The sequence below is a fragment of the Ambystoma mexicanum genome, chromosome 12, assembly GCF_040938575.1.
Source record: "Ambystoma mexicanum isolate Mex_15411 chromosome 12, UKY_AmexF1_1, whole genome shotgun sequence".
Lineage (NCBI taxonomy): Eukaryota > Metazoa > Chordata > Amphibia > Caudata > Ambystomatidae > Ambystoma > Ambystoma mexicanum.
Window position 1 is genome coordinate 536,045,617 of NC_090936.1, and position 21,940 is coordinate 536,067,556.

The 21,940-nt window shown below is 42.8% G+C and overlaps 1 protein-coding gene across 2 annotated transcripts in view; it reads left to right on the forward strand.

Moving 5' to 3' along the window:
* The first annotated feature begins 1,429 nt into the window (after positions 1–1,429).
* The window catches only part of MRPL18 (mitochondrial ribosomal protein L18), a 198,479-nt gene continuing 177,968 nt past the window's right edge, over positions 1,430–21,940 (forward strand). The window contains exon 1 of one of the 2 annotated variants that reach the window (XM_069628836.1): positions 1,430–1,571. In XM_069628836.1, the coding sequence (XP_069484937.1) occupies positions 1,526–1,571 (46 nt within the window). In that variant the 5' untranslated portion in view covers positions 1,430–1,525. The remainder of the gene's footprint in view (positions 1,572–21,940) is intronic. The other variant, XM_069628837.1, reaches the window with a different exon arrangement.

Consider the following 21,940-nt stretch of genomic DNA (forward strand, 5'->3'; position numbering starts at 1 on the left):
ACACATGCACTCAGACGCCTGCTTGAAGACTCGGAGCACCGGCATGAGCGGGATGTCCCCTTCGTCGCCAATGTGCAATCCCAGGTTGGGTGTGTATACCCACATGGCATCCTGTCTCCACCATAAATCAGGCACGGACAACAGGAGTAGGTTAACACACTTCTTTATTTCTCATGTGCCCCCTCGTGACTAAATGCAACTAACTATTCCCTCCCCTACCGCACACCCTGGCTCCCCATGCCTTCCAGCTCCCTCTCTGCTCACATACATCAGTTGTGGCTTCACAACACTACAGAGACATTCAAGTTTTTAATTAAAAGAGATTGTCCTTTCATATGCTGAATGTATTTTTTTGTTTATCTTGTTGGTTTTTGCTGCTCGAGTAGTGAATAAAGAGAGCAAGCATAATACTTTGCCTCTGTGTCTTTAATAGAATCTTGACTTTCCTGAGCGTTAGTATGGAACATCTGAATTCTGCCTCCCAACAATCTGCATGCCATACATCTGACTCTCAACTCCTCCTAATTTGCAGGGCGTTACCCACACAGGAATATTTTCTCCCTCACAGCAAGTCCCACACTCTTCATAAACTTCAATGGGCTCATCAACCCATAAAAACGTTATCAATAGCCAAAACCTGTAACTCTATTAACCATAGTTGCCAACATGAATCATTCCGATCTGTAGGTGCTTATCCAGTCCTGTTTTCTCTTTACATTCTCATAGCTCCCAACCTTTTTTGTCACCAAGGCGGGTGAAAACACCCGGTTTTCTTTTTGGCGGGTGAGAGGCCCATAGAAGTGAATGTGCATATGAGGGACTTGGCGGGTGATTCGTCTGCTTCTAAGGCAGGTGACACCCGCCAAAATCGGGTGAGTTGAGAGCTATGCATTCTGGGACTGGCAGTTCCACTTTTCCCATTTTGAAATTCTGACTTCATGTCCCAGAATGCAATGAAAAAACCACGAATGGATAAGCACCAAAAGATTGGAATGGATCATTGTTGGCAATTATGCGATTAACTGCAATGGTATCACCAACCACTAACATCTGATTTTAACTCCCCTGTAGAATAAATAGGAATGTATTTTACCTCGTGTTTTATTGCTGTGTTATACTAAACTGTACAGCCATCAGTACATGCAAGGCTTTGATTGTAAGCATTTATCTTCTAGTAAAGCTGTCTGACACCGGTCACAAAAATTCCCAAGTTCCCTGTTCACGGATAATTCTAGTTTGTAACATGTATTTCCCAGCAGAGGAATATCATAAAATAAAACGTACAGCAATCAATTTCCTATAATTGCACCGATGTATGTTTAATCCAGCATCATGGCGTCCAGGATTGACACGGTTTCTGGTGGAACGTTGGCCCTCTCTAGTTTTTCTATTAGAATGGAACGTGCAACTCACGTGATTAGGAGGAACGTTGCTAGGGTCCGTTTCTTAGAAAGGATAAAGGAACCAGCTGCCTATTTTGGGGGCATTGGTTAGCAGGTTTGAAACGAGGCTCTGACTCCTGGGGATGGCTTTGCTGCGGGGCAGCAAGAGGCTGTTAACTTCGGCCAGGGGTAAATTATACATTTATGTCACGTAGTGAAAATAGCATACGGAACGGTAATCTACTTCAAGGACACAACAAACACTGGTTGACAGCATGTGGAAGGGTGAATATGTGGTCCGGCACAAGATTGAAATAAGTGTAGGAAGAAGCACAGTGTTACGAAGGGAGCGGGTGCACACTAGTACGCAGACTCGTAGGGAGAGGTGCCGTGGGACAGTGGACATGTACATGGTGTAGGCAACTTCCACAGGACTGGAGAATGGGGGTGGTGGGAGTGCACTGAAGTGGTTGGAAATGTGTGGAAGTAGTCATTTTGTTGAACTATACTCGGAAATGCATCGCGTGGGACAGTGCACAGATTCCCACATACAGCCGAAATGTTCACAAAAGTACCCAACTTGCATGCCGCTTAAGCGGATTTAATTTTGCGAGTATGTGATCAACCGTATCTATCTTCCCTTGTCTTGTATTGAAAGTAGGTTTGCTAAAGGTCACGTTTCACGGTCACATTGCGTTGTAAATGTTCACGTTTTCTTTAAATAAGCACGTATAGCCGACTAATATAACCCCCGCTACAGTGATTACATAAACATAATCCAGTGTGAACAACATACATCAATGTTATGTTCAACTGAACATTTAAGTGTGTATACAGCAGCCTGATTATGTATGATATTTCACATGTAAATATGAATAAGATGTTACAATTGTACTATAAAAACACTTAATCCAGGCTAGACCTGATCATTTAAGATGTGTATATGAATAGAGCTCTCAAAATCTACTCTATTACTAGCATCATCTATGAACATGGTACTCGACCTTGGTGGTGAGTCCATGAATGTTTGAAACTTATTTGACCTTTATAAATGTCAAATAAAAGTTTCACTGGTGGCTGCCCTCTGGGTGGCAGCAGTGCACCAAACATTAAGTGGGTTTATGGTGACATGAACCATTTTACAGAAAGCACTGATAAAATTGTCACTGGTCGCCATGGGCTGAGTGCATTTCTCTTAGATTGAGTAGGTCAAATAATCCTACTAAATCTGCAGGTCAAGTAACTTGTTAAGAATTTGCATGGCCAGTAGCAGGAGTCAGTTGGGGTGGAGTTTGCTAAGAGATTAAATAAATCGGGTGTTCTGTTAATGCATGAATCATAAAGCGCTGGGGCAATTAAGACCTTAAATGCCTTGATATTTGTAATGTTCTGTATTGGTGTTAGATTGTTTTGACATAGGAGATAGTGATGTGGCATTAAAGGGTTTGTGTCATACATATGCTATTCATTGTTGACTGTGGTGTGCGCGCAATGACCTTCAGCATTCTAAAACGAATGTTATTGCACCCGCAGCAACGACCTGCCAGGTGACAGTTGATTAGCCCATTGTTGGGAAGTCTTCAAGTATAGTATGAATCAATCACGATACGCGGTATATAATATACTTGTGAGTTTATTGGGAAGGGCCCCAAGGAGGCCAACCTTTTTCAATCAGACATCTTCGTGTATGATTCCATATGACATTCTGGAATCATACACGAAGATGTAGTCAGGGACCCAGAATGTTTATGCAAGGGGATGAATAACTATGTACAATATACGATTTGTATACACATCACAACATCTTCCCTTCTATATTTAAACAAAAGCATTTGTGTATGCATTTTGTTTGATATCTATATTTTTAAACATTGTAACAATATATCAAACTATATACATTTTTCTCTATTTTTTTTTAACACCATGAAAAGGATACATGTATGTATTGATGAATGTGGGCAACAATGATTCAATAATATATATAGTCTTGTTTATGGTTCCACACCCTTCTCCTGGATCTTGAAGATGAATGAACATTCTCCATTGTTTTCTCATGTGTTTCTCTATCCTTTGACTTCTCATTGTTCATATCTATTGAGTCATTAAACTTGTCTTTAAACCTCTCTCCATTTATATTTTGTTCTTTTCCATTTCTCAATACTTCCTCCTCCTTTGCTAGGATTACATCACACAACCACTTCTTTCCATCCTCCAGAGTCACAGACTTTTTAGAGCACTCTATTACTCTTTGAGGAGGGCGAAATCTTGACCCTGCTTTCATCACACGTCTGGGTTCTCTCACCCTAACCCAGTCACCTTCCTCAATTTTGCTCTCTTGCACATGCTTTTGTTTATCATACTAATTCTTGTATACTTTTTACCTTGTCAACAATGTCCTGCAAATGTATTTCTTTGTTTCTCCTTTTTGTTAACCATGCAGGTCTAAATCTGTAGCAATCCTGCCTCTCATCAATGTAAAAGGTTCTTCCTCAGTTACTGAATGTGGGGTGACTTTGTACGTATTGAGTGCTTCCTTAAGCGTCTTTCCATGGTAAATTGTTAACTATGGCCAGTTGAATAATTCCTTTTATGAAATGATTCATTCTTTCTACTAATCCATTCCCCATGGAATGATATAAGGCTGTAGTATTATGTTTGATGGCTCTTGCTTTCAAAAAAATTTGAATTTCTTGTAACATAAATTGAGCTCCATTGTCGGATATTAATTCTTGTGGCTCACCTTCTCTGTTGAAGATTTCTTCTAAAAACTTCATTACTTTTATTGCTGATATTGATTCCTTAATAATTCCACATTCCACCCATTTGGACGTATAATCAACCAGTACAATGAAGTATACTTTTTGTGGTCCCAGAGTCTCATATGGTCCAGCTATGTCAATTGCTAGCTTCGTCCAAACGGTACTAGGAATCTCTACTGGTTGTAGTGGTATGATGTGTTGATTTACCTTTATCACTCACTGCGCATGCAGTACAATCTCTAACTAAAGCTTCCAATTCACCCCACATGTTAGGCCACCAGTAGGCTTCTCTCGTTCTTCTTTTCGTTAAATTTCTCCCAACATGACCTTCATGTGCAATTTTCATAATCTTCTCCCTCATAATCTTCGGAGGTATAATCCGATCTCCTCGATAAATACATGCATTGTCACTTGTCAATTCATCTTTTATTTTCTCACAGGATTTGATGTTCTCTCCAATAGCTTCTCTTAACAGTTTTTGTTTAGAGTCTTGTTCTCTAGCTTCAATCCATTCCTCTTTTGAAAAGCGGGGATGTACATGTGCTATTATGCACTCCATATTTTGATCTTCCGTTAATTCTTCTGTCATCACCATCATTAGTGCCACTATCACATGGTAGACGAGAAAAACAGTCCGCTACTACATTCGTTTTTCCAGGTGTATACTTTATATTGACGTTGTACTGCATGATAATCAATGTCCACCTCCTTATGCGTGGCGATGTCATATGAGGGTTCTTTGAATTCAAAACATGTATAAGGGGCTTGTGATCTGTCCTAATATCCACAGGTATACCCCAAATGAGCCCTTTGAAATGTTCTAAAATCCATTTAACTCCCAGAGCTTCCTTCTCAATGGTAGAATAATTCTTCTCTGCTCCTCTCAATGTCCTGGAGGCAAAAGCGATGGGAACTACCTCACCTCCTTGTACTTGCTCTAAGACACCCCCTAAGCCTATGTTGCTGGCATCCACTGATATCCTGGTTTTAGCACTTGAATCAAACATTTTGAGTGCTGGTGCTTTGTTGATGAAAGTCTTGATCATTCCAAATTCTTTCCTGCATCCTTCAGACCAATTAAACTTTGTACCTTTTGCACATCAGGTTTCTCATCTGTTCAGTCCTGTCAGCATAGTGATCCACAAACTTAGAATAATATTATGTTAAGACTAAGAAACTGCGAAGTTGATCTTTATTGATTGGATCAGGAATCTTAAGAATGGTGTCAACCAATGATTCTTTAGGCTTTATACCATCTGCATTTATGCGATGACCCAAGTAGGTTACTTAATTTCTCTTTATTTTGCACTTCTCAATTTTAAGTGTCATGCCCTTTTGTTGTATGACTTGTAGCACACCTAACAACTTTGCATCGTACTCCTCTTCAGACATTGCAGATATCAAGATGTCATCCTGGAAATAATGCACTCCCTGGAGACCGTCAAACAAATGATGCATCAGTCTCTGAAACACGGCAGCTGCCGAAGCCAATCCAAAAGGCATCCTCTTATATCTGAATGCTCCCAATGGCGTTATAAATGATGTTAAATGCCTGGACTCTTCATCCAACACTACTTGGTGATATGCTGACGATAGATCTAGTGTTGTGAAGTATTACGCCGGCTTCATCGTGGTCAGCATTTCTCCTATATTTGGCAGTGGATGGCGGTCCACCCAAATGTTGGCATTTAAATCTTAGGTCGACACACATTCTGATTGAGCCATCTGTTTTTTTAACAATAACAATCGGGGACAACCATTCCGAACTTTCAATTGGTTCAATTATGTCTTGTGTACACAATTTCTCTAGTTCTCCTTTCAATGCTTCTCTGGTGCCAATCGGTATGTTCCTCACTTTATGTACCACTGGATTCGCTCCTCTCTTGAGTATAATGCAATGTTTGAAACCTTTAAGAACACCAATTCTATCATTGAAAACTTTGGGAAAACTTTTTGCTAGGTTTTCAGCTGTGTTACAACTGTTCTCAGTAATGCAAAGAATGGGCACATTTTCACCTGGATGTATCCTGATCTTCAGCGATGCTTGTTCCCACCATCTGATTATGGAAAACCCATTCTCGGCCACATATAATTTACAATATGTTTTTCTTCCTTCGAAATTCAGATGTACCCAAGTGTAACCTATAATGTTGATAGGCGTCTTTCCGTAACCAGTTGCTTTTATCTTGGTTAATTGGACATCTTCCATCTTTTTCTTCAGCAAGGTCACATAAGTCTCTACTCCAACCATCGTATACGGAGAACCTGTGTCAACCATGGGCCCAGACTACCTTCACTTGGTGTGAAAGCTAGTATTTGAACTTCATCTTCAAATCTATCCGTTATTGCCATCAAGCTACTCGGACCACCAATTTCTTCTAACGCCTTTATGCTTGTCGTGGCAGTACCTCTTCCTCTACCGTAGCGACCAGCATTCCTCACATAGCGAGTATTGGACCTGCCTCTTCCCTTATTGTTGCGACAAACTTTACCAAAATGGCCTATTTGTCCACATTTATAGCATTCTGCTGAAAAGGCTGGACAGTCTTTCTCTGCATTCATGTGTTTGAACCACCCACACTTAAAACACGTGTTACTTGGCCTGTATGCATTTTCTTTTTCTTGCCTGTATCCACCACCAATATCAGACTTGACTAATCTTTTGACTATGGCAAATAAATCCTCTTCTTCCCTGCCATATTGTCCTTCATTCGCTTCTTGTACTGACTTTATTTCTGCATTCTCCACCTTGTTCTGGACTTCCTTCATACATTTTTCACCTAGTTCAATGGACCTTGCTATTTCAATTGCTTGGTCTAATGTAGGGTTCTTCGCCTGCCACAAACGCTGCTGGGTGCGTGGATCTGCTGCATGTAGAACCAGTTGATCTCTCAAATATTAATCCGCCACCCCTGTGAACACGCACATGGCCAACAAACCCCACAATGCAGCCATGTAAGCATCTATGGCTTCATCTTTATTTTGTTTCCTTGAAAAGAACCTGTACCGCTCTAACACGATGTTGGTCTTGTTTCCGAAATGTTTATTCAATTTAGCAATTGCCGTGTCATATTTCCTGGCCCCACTTGATGATTCACCTGAGATTCCAGCCGTATCATCCAAATCTGGCAAAGTTCTGAAAATTCTGAGCGCCTCTGCACCTATACAGTTTAGGAGTGTAGCTTCTTTTAAGTCGTCATTGAACTTGGAACCTCCTATTGCCCTCAAGTATACTTGAAAATTATCCTGCCATTGTTCCCAAGGGCATACTGGGTTCCCGGTCAATGCTAAAAATTTTACTGGTGCTGCTATGTTCTGCATAGTGTATGCTTGTTAAACCAGTAACCTCAGTGTTATTTTGTTCACTTGGTTTTTCACCTTGAATTTGACTTCGTTTATGCTCTTGTTACACTGCTTCCTACTGTGTATAAAATCTTTGATCTCATTTAACGTGCATTAACAGGCACATACATGTGTCTTCCACTCCAATCCTGTTTTCAAATGCAGTGACTCCTGTACAATGCTTTATTTGAGGCTTCAATTCAGAGTCGGGCACTGTCTGTTTTCAATGGCATGCAGCCTCTAATGTTCAGTCTTTTAATCAAAACGCTTGTTCATTTCACCCAAACAGTTGCGCTTTCGTCCGCTACACTCATAAATACAATGCAGTTGAAACGTACTTTCATGCGCGGCTTCGTAGAGTAGGCGTATCACATCATGTTTATCGCGTTTTGTTTACCGTTGTCACGGCAACATTCAACGTCCCTAATATGGCGGCACGCAAGGAGGTGTTTTCCTACAGTTGGCCCCGCAGCCCCGCGCAGCATTCGTAAGATGCCGATCAATGTAAGCACCACTAAATTTTTTTTTTTTTTTTTTTTAATAAGCTTGCGACTTGCACCCTCATCATCCCCACTTGCTTTCGATGTTGCTTCTGTTATGCCGTGGGTTCTGCCGCTTCATCAAATTCTCTGATGCGGTTATGTGAGTCAAGAAGCTCGCCTGTACCGCATCCGGGGACCCCTTCCCTAGTTCCTCGTCGCCAATTGTTGGGAAGTCTTCAAGTATAGTATGAATCAATCACGATACGCGGTATATAATATACTTGTGAGTTTATTGGGAAGGGCCCCCAGGAGGCCAACCTTTTTCAGTTGGACATCTTCGTGTATGATTCCATATGACATTCTGGAATCATACACGAAGGTGTAGTCAGGGTTACAGAATGTTTATGCAAGGGGATGAATAACTATGTACAATATACGTTTTGTATACACATCACAACACCCATCAGCACCGTTTAGTGTTGGGGACTTTTAGCATGTAATAAACTTCGTATCACTCATACTCGTTTGTATGGACATTAATAATTTCCGGATACTACATTTTACTGGTGACGAGGTGAGAGGATCACATGGCTGTGAAGTAAGCTGAAGACCCCAACGCTGGTGAGGGAACGGACAACGACGATTGGCCCCTGACTTGGTGAGGCAGTTATGTGGTGGTCTCGTTCTTTAAACGCTGAGTAACATTTTATGGTGAAGGGTGAGGGATTGCATCTCCTAGCAACTTTACCCTCAGTAATGCTTCCCGAGCTTGGCATACACTGAATGAACATCAGCTGACAGTGTTGGGGGACATCATCTTTCATCACAGCGGCTACGTCTTACCAGGGCAACGTCAGTTTGTCAGGTGGGCAATCCAGGGCTGTGACTACGTCACTCAGGTGGGCAATCGTTTTGTACGACATACATATACGTTTTGTGCAGTGGGAGGTCAGTTCTGCACATGGTGATCTTTGATTTTCTTCTTTTAATTTTCCTGGCTCTTGGTTGTTTGGATTGTTTTTATTTTTAGTAATGCAGAATTTAAGCCCACTCCCCACATTTTTGGCAACTCCTGGGGAACCTCCAATCCCTTGGGAGGATTGGAAATATTGATTGAAATTTTACTTTATAGCATCTGGATTTGAAAGGTTTTCAGATGAGAGGAAATTCTCAACTCTTATGTGCTGTGTGGGCACAGAGGCTGTGAGAGTGATTAAAAACAACCAGATGTTGAAGAAAATGTTGGGTGGGGGGTGGAGATGGGGTTGGTCTGTATGGTATAACCATGAGGAAATTGGAGGCTCAATATGGCAAGCAAGTTAATGTGGTATTTGAAAGATACAGGGTTTTCTCTAGAAAGCAAGGAGTTGGGAGACAGTTTTATTGCTGTTTTAAGGGGGTTATTAATTCATGTGAATTTACCGGAACAGAAGATGAATATATAAGAGGTCAATTAATGATGCACACGTCAAATTCTAAAATATAGGAGAGGTTGTGGCAAGCTAAGAACCCCCTTTACTTAAAGCATTGTCTATTGCAAATGGTATTGAGTTTACAAGCAAATGTTTGAAAGAGATAAGTGCTAAAAACGGGAAGGAAACTGTTCAGATGTTAAAAAGTGGGGAGGTGCCTGAAGAAGAGTCAAAGATTTGTGCATTAAAGAAGAGCAACAGATCTGGGCTTTACAATAATAATGCCCAACAGGTTTGGCATACAGGTCATATGTCCTGGTGTGGGTTTGAAAAACATGGTTTAAACCCAAAAGAATGCCCGTCTATGAGGGGGAGATGTAGAAAGTGTGGCGTAGTAGGTCATTTTGCTAGATTTTACAAAAACGTGATGGTGGGGGAACCTGGTGTGAACTGTGTTGTGGATGATAAACATCTGGTCTAACAAGGTGCTTCACATCGTGGGAGAGGTGGGAGATGATGAAGATGGGGGAATATGTTCCTCTCGAAAATAGACATAGTTTTGGCAGGTAATGTTGTTAGAGCTTTGGCAGATTCAGGATCGCCACACACTTATCATTTCCAAAGCTAAATACAAGGGCATTTAGGGTGAGAAAAAACACACCTTACATAATACAGATATCCAACCCAGAGTGTACGGGTGAGGGAGAATAGATTTGCAAGGTTTTGTGTGGTGTGATGTTGCACATGGTGACAAACACATTCATGCTAAGGTATATGGTGCTCCCAAAGGAGATTGTCTTTTAGGCTGGAAATATCATGGAAAACTTGGGCTAGAATTGCATCCTGGCAAAGAGTGGCAAGTACGCACAGTAGCAAGGCATGCGTCTGAGAAATTCAGTGATGACATGGGTAGAAGGTTTGGAAAGGTTTTTCTACAGTGGCATTGGGAGACTAAGGGGTTATGTACATAAGATTCAGTTATTGGAAAACGCTACTGCCAGTGTACATAAGGTAAGATGCCTTCCTTTAAGCGTGAGGGAAAAGGTTAAATTGGAGTTGCAGAATTTTTGAACAGTGCGTTATTGAACCTATGGAGAGTAGTGCATGGCTTTCACCTGTGGTGATTACACAGCATCCAGATGGCAGGATCAGGTTATGTGTAGATTTGCAAGATTTAATTAAGAATATCCTTGTAAACTGCTATCCATTATGGATGAAGCTGAATGGTATTCTTCTTTAGACTTATCCTCTGCATGGATCTCCATGAATCTTCCAAAGCTCTTACGGCATTCATTGCACTCGTGCGAGCGTTTCTACAAGAGATTACCATTAGGGTTAGCTTCTGCAGCATCAGTATTTGAAACAATTATGGAAGATCTATTTGAAGGCTTAGTTGTCCGATGTTGATATGCAACATGATGTCAAAGTGGTAGAAGTATTGAGGAGGCTGGGAAAAGCTGGGTTAACTATAAAATAAGAAGTGTCCGTTTAAGGTTCATCAAGTTAACATTTTTGGGACACACACTTACAAACAGAGGTGTATAAACCTGCACGGAAATGGTGCATGCAATATTGGAAATTAAGTCTCTCACAAATCGGGATGAGCTAAGGTCGTTTTTTGGTGTTGTGGAATTTTATTAAAAATTTGTTGAGAACTTTTCTTCTAAATGTGCTCTTTTGAGAGATCTGCTGAAGGGTAGCAGAGAGTTTGTGTGGGGCAGAAGAGAAGAAAACAGCAGAGTTAGCAAATGCTCCCACTCTTTATAAGTTTGATCCTGCTCATGAAACCACAATCGCTGTGGATGCCTGTTCTAGGGGCATTGGTGCTGTACTATCAGAGCAGGTGAGGTGTTGAGGTTCCAGTGGCATTTGCTGCAAGGACTTTGTCCTCACTAGAATCAAGGTATTCCACCATTGAGAAAGAGAGCCTGGCATGTTATTGGGCGTCAAAATATTTCAAAACATAAATTTGGGGCATCCTGTATACCATCAGGAGTGATCACAAACCATTAGCACATTTGTTTAATACTACAGGTTTGGGATTAGCTACTCCTAGAATCGCCAGGTGGTTGTCTGCTTTGCAAGGTTTTAACTGTGTGGTTAAGTCTGTTCCAGAACAGTGTAATCCTGTAGCAGACTGCCTGTCTAGGTCCCTAGGGAAGGGGTGGAGATTGGTGAAAAGAATGGTGATGAATGGGTAGCCCAAATAGCGAACACTGTAAATTATGAGTTTTCAAAGGGTTTGTGGATGAAGGGCATTGATAATGATGCAGAAGTGAAGGATGCCATTGCAAAGAGTGAACATGGTTGCTGTCCTGGTTGGGAGATGAGAAAATAAGAGATTAATTATGCAGCTCGCAATGGGGTCTAACGAGGGGGGGAGAGGCTAGTTCCTCCCCTACTGTTACGCAGTGTACTTGTCAAGTGTGCCCATGCAGGGTATCTGGGTAAAGGTCTGACCAAGAGGAGGTTAAGAGCAAGGTTTTGGTGGCCAGAAATGGACTCTATGGTTGAGATTGAAGTAGGATGTTGTGTTCTATGTTTTGACAAATCGCTAAAAACTCAGAAAATTGAGTTAGGCAGTGTGGAGATTCCAGAACGGCCGTGGGGAAAAAGTGGCCATTGACTTTATGGGCCCTATGAGTATTTTGGGTTCAGAAAATAGATTTGCAATTGTTTATTGTAGGCTATGCCTCAAGATGGTTTGAAGTTTAATTTTTACCTACCATTTCCACGAAGTCCCTCATTGAATTTATGGAAACTCTTTTTATTGAGAGAGGGATACCCTATGATTATCATTTCAGATAACGGGTACCGTTGGTTTCTACTGAAATAGGCAATTACTTGGAAAGCCATTATATAGAGAATCATCAAACAGCTCTATACAGCCCTAAAGCAATTGGATTATTTGCGAGGGTAAATGGTATCATCAAAGAGACAATTCAGCTGGCATTTGCGAATGGAATGGTGTGGAAGGGCTGTGTACATGAATAAGGTGTATAGAGACACTTCCCATATACTCACAACAGTATAGCCCTTTGATAAAATGAGAGGAAGGAAGATATGATATATTTTATTTATAGCGTTCCCATACACAAGTGTTTCAGAGCGTGACGAGGAAGGGAGGGGGACAAGGGAGTTCAAAAACAATGATCTTACTAGGCCCAGTGACATTGAGAATGAGCAAGGGCAGGGGAGAGGGGATGAGAGAGTGCAAGGGAAAGGGGAAGAATGGGAAGTGCTGAACATGAGATCAAACCGGCTGTGCGGCCAGCAGTTGGTAAGTGCAAGAAAGGAGCAGAGAACAGGTGTCTAGTAAGTGCAGGAAGGGGACTGTAGGGTTGCAGATTAACACCCAAGTGCAAGGATTGCCAAGAGGCAGTGGAGGTGTGCGGCTGGGTGGGCAGGGCTCTGGACCCCAAATCAGAAGGTAGCCAGATGCCCAATGCCGAAGCAGACGGAGATCAGCAGGGGAGAGAAAAGGCAAAGGCAGACGCAAAGAGGAAGGACTTCAGGTGCTTCAGGAACTGAAGATGGTTCTCAAGTTTTAGAGAGGCAGAGAGGCCGTTCCAGAGGGAGGCCCCTGCCGAAGAAAGAGATCTACACCCAACTCGTTGCTTAGAGAAGCGACTCGCCCTGAAGGAGTTGGAGGTGGAGGAGTGAAGAACTCGAGTAGGAAGGTATTTCCGAAGGTAGAGTTGAAGATATTGTGGACTCGGGCATCTGAAGGCCTTGTGGACAATGCAAAGGGTCTTGAATTCAGGGCTGGAGAGATATGATCCCTGGGCTTGAGGGCAAGGACAAGTCTTGCAGTCCTGTTTTGGATGAGTTGCAGAGGGCGGAGAGTAGCTGCGGGCAGATTTAGAAAGAGGCTGTTACAATAGTCCAGCCTAGAGAGAACCAGAGCTCTAGACAGTGAGCTTCTGGGGGAAGGAGAAGAAAGGAAGAATACCAACTGTACCTCCTTAGAGATGTCAGAGATGTATGGCGAAAAGGAAAGCGTGGAGTCGAAAATGACCCTGTGGTTCTTAGCCACACAGGTGGGAGCAGGGATGGGGCCAAGGTAGGCCGGCCAGAGAGTGACAGGAAAAGGAGGTTGCAGGCTAGCTGATGAGGAGGATCGCTGTCTTACTGGCATTAAGGCAGAGGTTGTTGGCGGCACACCACTCCTGGATTGCAGACAGACAGTCAAAGATGAGGGAGGGAGAAGAGGTGGCAGAGGGGAGCCTGAAAACGAGCTGTTTATCATCCGCATAGCACTGCAAATTGGAGCAGTAATGCAAGAGGTGCCAGTTATTGGTTGTAAAGCCAGGGAGAGAGGTTAGACCCCTGGGGAACACCACAAGTAGAGAGTGAGATAGGGGAAAGGAAGGGCCCAAATTGAACCTGGGAGGGTCGGTTGGAGAAGGTCAGCCAGGCCAGGGCCTGATCAGTGATACCCAGGTTATCACGGAGGCGATTGAGCAGGATAGCATGGTTGACCGTGTCAAAGGCAGAAGCGAGATCGAGTAGGATGAGGACTGGTGGGATGTTCGAGTCAAGGTTGGCAAGCAGGTCTTCACGGATGGTCAGGAGAGCAGTTTCCGTGCTTTTGGCTGCTCTAAAGCCAGACTGATGGTTGTGGAGACAACCAACAGAATTGGTGTGAAGATTAAGCTGGGAGATGGCCAGCTTTTCCAGGAGTTTGCCCAGGAAAGGAGTGATAGAGATTGGGCGATAGTTAGCCGGGCAGTAGGGGTCGGCTGTGGGTTTCTTGAGAAGAGGGTGCACAAGAGAGTGCTTTAGAGGGGAGAGGAAGGCACTAGAGGCGAAGGAGGGGTTGCAGAAGTTGGCCAGGGTAGTAGCGAGGGTGTCAAATGGTCCTTGATGGTTTTGGACGAACAGGGAAGAACTTGTTTTGACAAGACTTTCATAGATCAGACATGTCTGGAAATCTTGTTGGGGGAGAACAGAGGAAAGGAAGAGGTGGGAGGAGAGGCGGCTGCAGGGGCGCCGGAGGTAGAGGAGAGAGAGAGGACGAGAGGGTGGACAGGATGTGCTTGGTTTTAGAGGTGAAATGAGAGGCCAGGGCTGTGCAGAGGGCCTGTGAGGGGGAAGGAGAGGTAGACTGCAGCAGGATTGGCTAGCTCCTTGCAGATTTTTCAGAGTTGTTCGATACCACAGAGAGGCGGGCTTGGATATTGGCTCTCTTCCTAGTGCGGACAGAGAACCAGTATTGCCTTTGGAGCAGGCGATAAGACAGTTTTTCAGAGGGTGCACACAAAGCTCTCCATTTCCTCTCAGCCACCCTACACTTGCATTTCAGGATAACTAGGTCAGAGTCATACCAAGAGTTGCACTTGGCTTTGGGCTTCAAGCGGATCCTCATGACAGGGGCAAGTACATCAAGAGTATCAGAGATAGCAGAGTGAAGCTTGGTAAGGGCAGTGTCAGGATGGGAGTCAGCCAGAGGTGGAGGAAGGGGAGAGAAAGTGGCAGCGAAAGCCTCAACTGACACACGTTTCATGAGCCAGATGACCGAAAAGGTAGGTGGCAGTGTTGGAGTAGGCTTGGCCTGCGGGTTAGAGAGGGAGAGATGAGGAGAAAGTGGTCACTCCCAAGAGCGAGGAGTGGTGAGGGGTTTAGAGAGGGGGAGGTCAGAGGAGATGAGAATATCCAGTGCGCCCTAGGGAGTGAGTCGGGCCAGAGGGAAGAATAGAGAGAGATAGTCGCAGAGTTCACAAGAGTACAGAGAAGGGAGAGTAAGTGGGAGAAGAAGAGAAAGGAGAGAGCACAGAGACCATATGGGGAGTCCGTAGGTTAGGTGAAGAAAAGACAGAGGATGTCGTTGAGGGTCTGTCTGGAGTATGCGCTGGTAGAGGTGTCAGGGTTAGGGAGACCAGGGTTTGAGACCAAGATATTCTTCTTGAATTTCTTCCAGCTAGACTTGGTGAGAAGGGAAGGGTAGTCAATGGGGAAACAATTGGAGAAGATAGGAGAAAACGAGAGCGCAATGAGTGATGTAGAGCAGGGTGATGATGAGGGGAAGAGAGTGAGAGAAGGGCAGGGAGTAGGATGGATTAGTGGAGCAGGATCGGAACAGCAGAACAGGCTAACACAATGCAGTCATTGGGCGCAGCCAAAATCAGAGTACAGTACAGCCAAAGGGGCACAGCAAAATTCGAATTAGCAGTAAAATGAAATACAGTACAGCCACAGCAAAATTTGAATTGGCAGCAAGATAAAATGCAGTACAGCCACAGGGGCACAGCAAAATTTCCATTAGCAGCAAGATGAAATGTAGCACAGCCATAGGCAGAAAGAGTAAACATCCAGGAGAGGAGAGTGACATAGTGAAAGTTAAGGGGGGGGGGGGGCAGTTGAGGAGGCAACTAACCCATGGTCGCTGAAGTGTAGGTGTGCACAAAATGTTCTGAAACCAACAGGAGGTGCAGGAGCACCAGTTCCATGCTGGTGAGGGGTGTAAGAAGACCACCCAGAACGTCCAGGCAGCGGACAGGGAGCAGACAGGGCCTCGTAGTGTGCCTTGGATGTATGGGCCAGCTCCTGCCTCTGGGCTGCTGCTATTGGCTTACAAGGACCAAGGCAACCAATGGGAGAGGGAGCAGGGGCTAGCCAAAGGCAGGTACAAACTTGGGTAAAGCGTGGTAGGGCCATCTTGGAGGGCGGAACACAATGAGGCATGTATTGAGATTGAGCAAAAAGGAGGAAAACCCAAGCAGAATGCTGGCCTCAAGCAAACATGTTAATAAGGCGTTTAGAAGAAACAAAATTAAAGTCAGCGCACTGACGTGTGTTATGTCCACAATTTCCTGAGGCTTACCCCAGAAACAGCGCTGACCCCAGATGAATTACAGGCAGGATGAGGGCTGCTGGGGTGTAGGAAGAAGGGCTTTGTCCAGTAGAAGAGAGGAGGAATGAAGGAATAAATGGATGCAGGCCTCGTTGTGTGCCTTGGATGCTTCTCAAATGTGTCCTCAGTGGTTATGTGAGGAAGAACAGCCTTCTCTCATATCGTAATGTCCTAGAACTACGGGTCGTGTGTGTGTGTTGGGGACCTTGTACGAATCAAAAAACGCTCAGTGTTCGAAGGGGTGTTTAAGTTGTTTTGATCCAATTAGTTATCAAGGTTGGAAAAAACACATTGTGACGAGTGATGGTAAACGGTGTATGGACAGGGTTGCCTTATATTGTGGTGTTGACAAATTGACTTTTTAAATGGGTGAATGTAATTCTCCCATTGAGGGGGCAGTGGGAACTAAGTGGTATCAGGGACAGGAAAATGATAACTCTTTTAGTGGGGACCTACATGTTCTTGAAATGGGCAGAGGGAGTGAAGATAGTCAGGAAAGTGTGGATGGTGGGGAGGAATAGGAAGGTGCAGAGATGAAGAATACCAGGTGTGGACGTAAAAAGAGAGTACCATTGAGACTTTGTGATTATGAAATGTCAAATATATAATTTCCATAGTCTTTAATATTATTAATGCCACACTGAGTAAGGTGTGAATATATCTCTAAAATGTGTATTGTTTTACTGATTTATGTATTATATATTATATATCCTCTGTTTTATGCATCATTTGCCTTTTTGCCTGTAGCTTGGTGATGTTGCACAGGGTATTCCGGGGATAGTACAAGAAGGGGCATATGTCATATCCATGCACCCTATTCATTGAGTGTCGTGTGCTTGTGATGACATTCAGCATTCTAAATGGAATGTTATTGCGCACGCAGTAACGACCTGCCAGATGAGTTGATTAGCTCTTCAGCACGGTTTAGTGTTGGGGTCTTTTGGTTGTAATAAACTTCTATTACTCGTACTAGTTTGTACGGCCATTAATCATTTCTGGATACTAGAGTTTGTTTTGAAGGAGCTAGAGTGGTATAGTGATGGAGGTGAGTTATTTTGTTGCTATATTCTTCCAGAGCAGACTAGATGCTGTCTTTGTCATGAGAGGGGGTAGATCTGGCAACCAGTCTTCCGCATACATGCCCTCCTTTGCGTTCCACTTCTGGTGTCTCACGGATTCCGTGGCGGTTCCAAGAGTGGCAACTAGAGCGCTGTTGGGTGGTCGGATGGTGGGTTCGATCTGCCAGGTCTTACTTTTGAATAACTAAATGCCTTGCTGCAATTTAAGACTTTGTTACTAATACAGTAAAGTTATAGTTTAAAAATGTTCTCGAATCTCATGTTTTAACATATCAGAGACCATCTAGCTTAGTGGTGTTTGTCTGCTAATTTATAATTAGTTATATATTTTATTGTGGCAGTAAGCATGAGGTGAAGTGGTAGCCTGTTCCTGTTCTTTTTGTTTTCCAAGTTTTGTTTATTCAAATAATATAAACATGACCAATACATTGAAATACAGTAATATTAATATACAGGTTAACACTTTTTAGAAGTACATTGTATCAGCTCAGTTTTCCAGAGGATATGACAGAGAAAGGTGGAGAGAATAAAAGAATGAGAAATGCCAACAAGAAGAGATGAAGGGAAGAAATAAAAACTAGTTTATGAGAATAAGCATAAATATCATTAAATCCTCCCCAGATCATCTTATATTTGTGAAGTTGATCTTTAGCACTAAAGGATACCTTCTCTTTCTTAGATAAGAGGGACAAACTCTGCAACCAATCATCAACACATGGGGAAGTGTTGCTTTTCCAAAATTTAAGAATGGTTTCTTAGCAAGAAGGAGGGCTAAATATATCCAGAACATCTTACTGGTTGCCAATAAAATACTTGAGGGAAATGGGCCCAACACACCAAAGAGAGGGTGGTCTCTTGGGAGTGACTGACCCAAAACCAAATCTATTCTCTAAAAAAACAGCATCCCAGAATAACTGAATCTTTCTATACAACCACAGCCTATGGAACGTTGTACCCGCCCCTTTTTTTTGTTTATTTTTACAGACAGTTCCAACAAAATCTTCATTACACAGCTTACACAAGCGCATGTTCCAGTGGGACCAATACATGTAATAATTAATTCTGTTGCGTGTATCTTGGATCTAGGACAACTTTATATGTAAACGGACCCATGCATATTCGATTCCATTCAGAATCCGACAATACATAACCCAAAATCTGATTCCCAGTTCCTTCTACCACATAGCGCAGTCAAATGGGATGTAGGTGGAGCAACTAACTTACATAAAGTAGGTGCAGATAGAGTCATATTCTTTGAAAGGTGCAACATTGTAAGGGGATCATGTAATACAGCATTCAAAAGTACAGCAAAGATATCTTTCAGAACATTATAACGATAAATCTCTTTTGGCTTGTATTTAAAATGCAAGAAGTCCACCATATTCTGACCATCATGGACTTGACCAATTCTCCAAATATTTGCTCTTTGCCATGAAATTCACGATAGTGCTTGGTTACCTTGCTTCGCAGCTGTATGTTTTCACAGACTAGAGTCTGCACATAGAAGGTATTTCTCATCTTGAATCGCATTACTCTTGTGCCATTCTTTCACAACATGCTTTATAAAAGGTGGAGTCGTACCAACTGGCAATCTTTTATCTGCAAACAGAATAACATCTAGAGGTGTGGGCGAAAGCGACTCCTTCTCAATTTTAATCCAGCATGTACTACTAATTTGATCAGCCAACAACCAGTGATGCAGAGTACGCAATGCAAATGCTTTCTTTGTGGTAACGTTTTGTCTGGATACCCAAAACCACCTAGATGCACCGGTCTCAGAAGCACCTCTTTCGGGATTCTGGCCCAACCTCCCCTCCCTACCCACCCCAAACAAATGTATTCAAGGGCTTATTAATACTAAATAATAGTGTATTTGAGAGTGGCAGAGGGAGCATGCTAAATGCATATAGTAATTTTGAGAGAAGGGACATTTTTACTACATTAACTTTACCCCATAGCGTCAATTTAAATTTCTCTAATTTATAGCACGTTCTATTTATTTACTCAATTTTCAGGCGGATATTATTTACAAGCAGAGATTCGATATCTCTATTGACATGAATGCCCAAATACTTAAATCCTGATTCTACCCACACCTCTCGGCCCACATTAAACAACCCCCTATGACATGAAAGGGATATGGGGGAAAATAAGTCTTTGTGACATATATTTTATAATTAGAGAAGCAACCAAATTCCTGTAATGTCAAAAGTTCTGGATTTGAGATGAGGACTAAAAGGTCATCCGCGTACAAAAGGACTTTTGAGACATAATCCCCAAAAAGAATACCCATTACACCTGGGTGATTTCGAAGCATATTGATATTTTATTTCTATCGCGCTTGTACACAAGTATTTCAGAGCGCGGAAATGGCAAGTGGCGTAATGGCAAGAGGTTCAATAAATACATCAAACGGTGAAGACGGATGGGGTTAACAAAACCATCACAAGCATATTCAAAGTAGTACTTCCTTTCTAATGGCATTGTTGTACAGATTATCTAAGCCACAATATTACTATTTTTAATAGTATCACGTTATGGAATCCGCCTCTGTATTTGACCCCATTTAATCCAGAAGTCCAACATAGTTCAAAATCCCTGTTCAGTTTCGCCTACACAAAGCACTTGTGATTCCCATTATACACCCATGCCCTCTACAAAAGAATACATATGAAAAGGCTAGCATCTATTGTCATGCCCCACATTTAGATGTATTACAAGCCTTGCACAGCCTCTTCAGCCTCGTAGTCCAGCAGTGCGAGTTGCGACCCGGACAAAACATCCTACACTCATACTAGAATAACTCACCCAAAAGCCCTACTCAAATAGATCTACAGAGGATGTCGTATAAAACATTTTTAATCAAAAAGTTACTCTCCTCTAACATTCTGATTTGGCCCAGAGACCGATTTAAAAACTCCTTTTCTTGGACTCCAGGTTTACAGCTAGACTTGCATCTCTACTAACCTCTTGCACCCCAATCCCTCCCACATCACACAATTTCAGTGAGCAATTATGCTCTTAAGTACACAACTGTGACACTGTCCAAGAATTACTTCCAGGGTTTTAGGTCATTGCTAAACACACACACAATCTATGTTGGGAATACATCATTACTAGTGCACAAGAAAGCATTTCAGCAACACATATTAAACAACAACAATAATATCCTAGTTAGTAGCCTCCTTCTCTTCCCCATTAGCACAGTCAAAATACCCCACCATGTCTATAATGCATCTATTCATATACAAATTAATATAATCGAGGATTGTCTGCAACTACAGTGTGTGAGTGGCAGTGGACGTGGATAAGGACAGCGTGTTATAGCAAACAGAGGATAGGTCCACATAATCCATTCAGAGGCCAGTCCACGATTATCTTTGTGCCTGGTGTTATGTCCATTACTCTGTCATTAAACGTGTAGATGAAGAAATAACTTGTATTTGGAATGAATGGGGGGAATAGAAAAAAACAAACTCTGTGGGATATGAAAGCATACATTGAATTGTGCATGTAGGGAACACTATAAGGGCTCCTCATTGGTATCCTAAATTCATTATCTGGTGAATTCTGCGGCCAATTTTAAACTAACAATTACATTGGGCTGTTGTTTTCCAAAATGACTCCTTTACAAAGCCTCAGTAACTACATCATACAAGGAAGCAGGAGTAAAATGGTTAGCTTGCCACCCCCCTCTGCACCAAGCAACGCCCCACTCCAATGTTCAATCCTATTTGTGTATAGTTTGCATAGATTGCGAAGAAGAGGTTTCAATAATGGTGACCCGTAGTTTCATATTTGTGTCAAACAGCCAGGTGACAAAGCCGACCCAGTTGGGTGGGACTCTTGCTGTCGTTGAACCCATGTCCCCAGTGTGATCCAATAGGAAGAGGGGGTAAGAACCTGTAACTTGATCAACAGTGCTGCATGCTGCAGAAAGTTCCAAGAGGACTAGGATTACCACCAGTATGTTCTTATTCTTCTGAAAGCCGATTAGAAGCTTTGTTTATTTTGGAAAATTGACTTTATCTCTCCAGAGATACAGAATCAGAAGTATCCCAGCATGAGCGGAAAAAATGCGCACTTTGTGAGATAGCATCAATAGTTGTCGCATATATTCAATACATTGAAAACGAAAGGTGCTGGCAGCCACGGCGTCGCACCGGGTTCATTTCATTCAAGAGTCAGACCAGGATAAGATGTTTACTCCGTGGAATTTGTAGATGTGCTGCATGTTCGTAAAAGGTGTTTCTGGACTCTGATTGTCAGAGGTGGATGGGGGCTGAAGGATTCTTGTTTGCGAGTGGATTTATTCTTTCTCGCTCTGTAAGGAGATATTAAAAATAGAACGGCATGGTGTGCTTTGCTAGCAGGTGCGCATGGATATTTGCATAATTTTCTGTCTGCGCACGGGCTGATGCTGTCAACACGCACTTCATCCAACTAGCGGGGGTAGCAGGGACAAGGGCCATGTGCAGAAAGGCCAAACATTGCCCACCAAGCACTACAATGGACACGCAGTAAACCACGGGTCTGTGAGACGATAGGATTAAGGGAGAGGGAGCGAGACTGACCTGCAGCTGCTGTAAATCAAATGCTCCCAATATTGAAACATCAATCCCACATTGGCT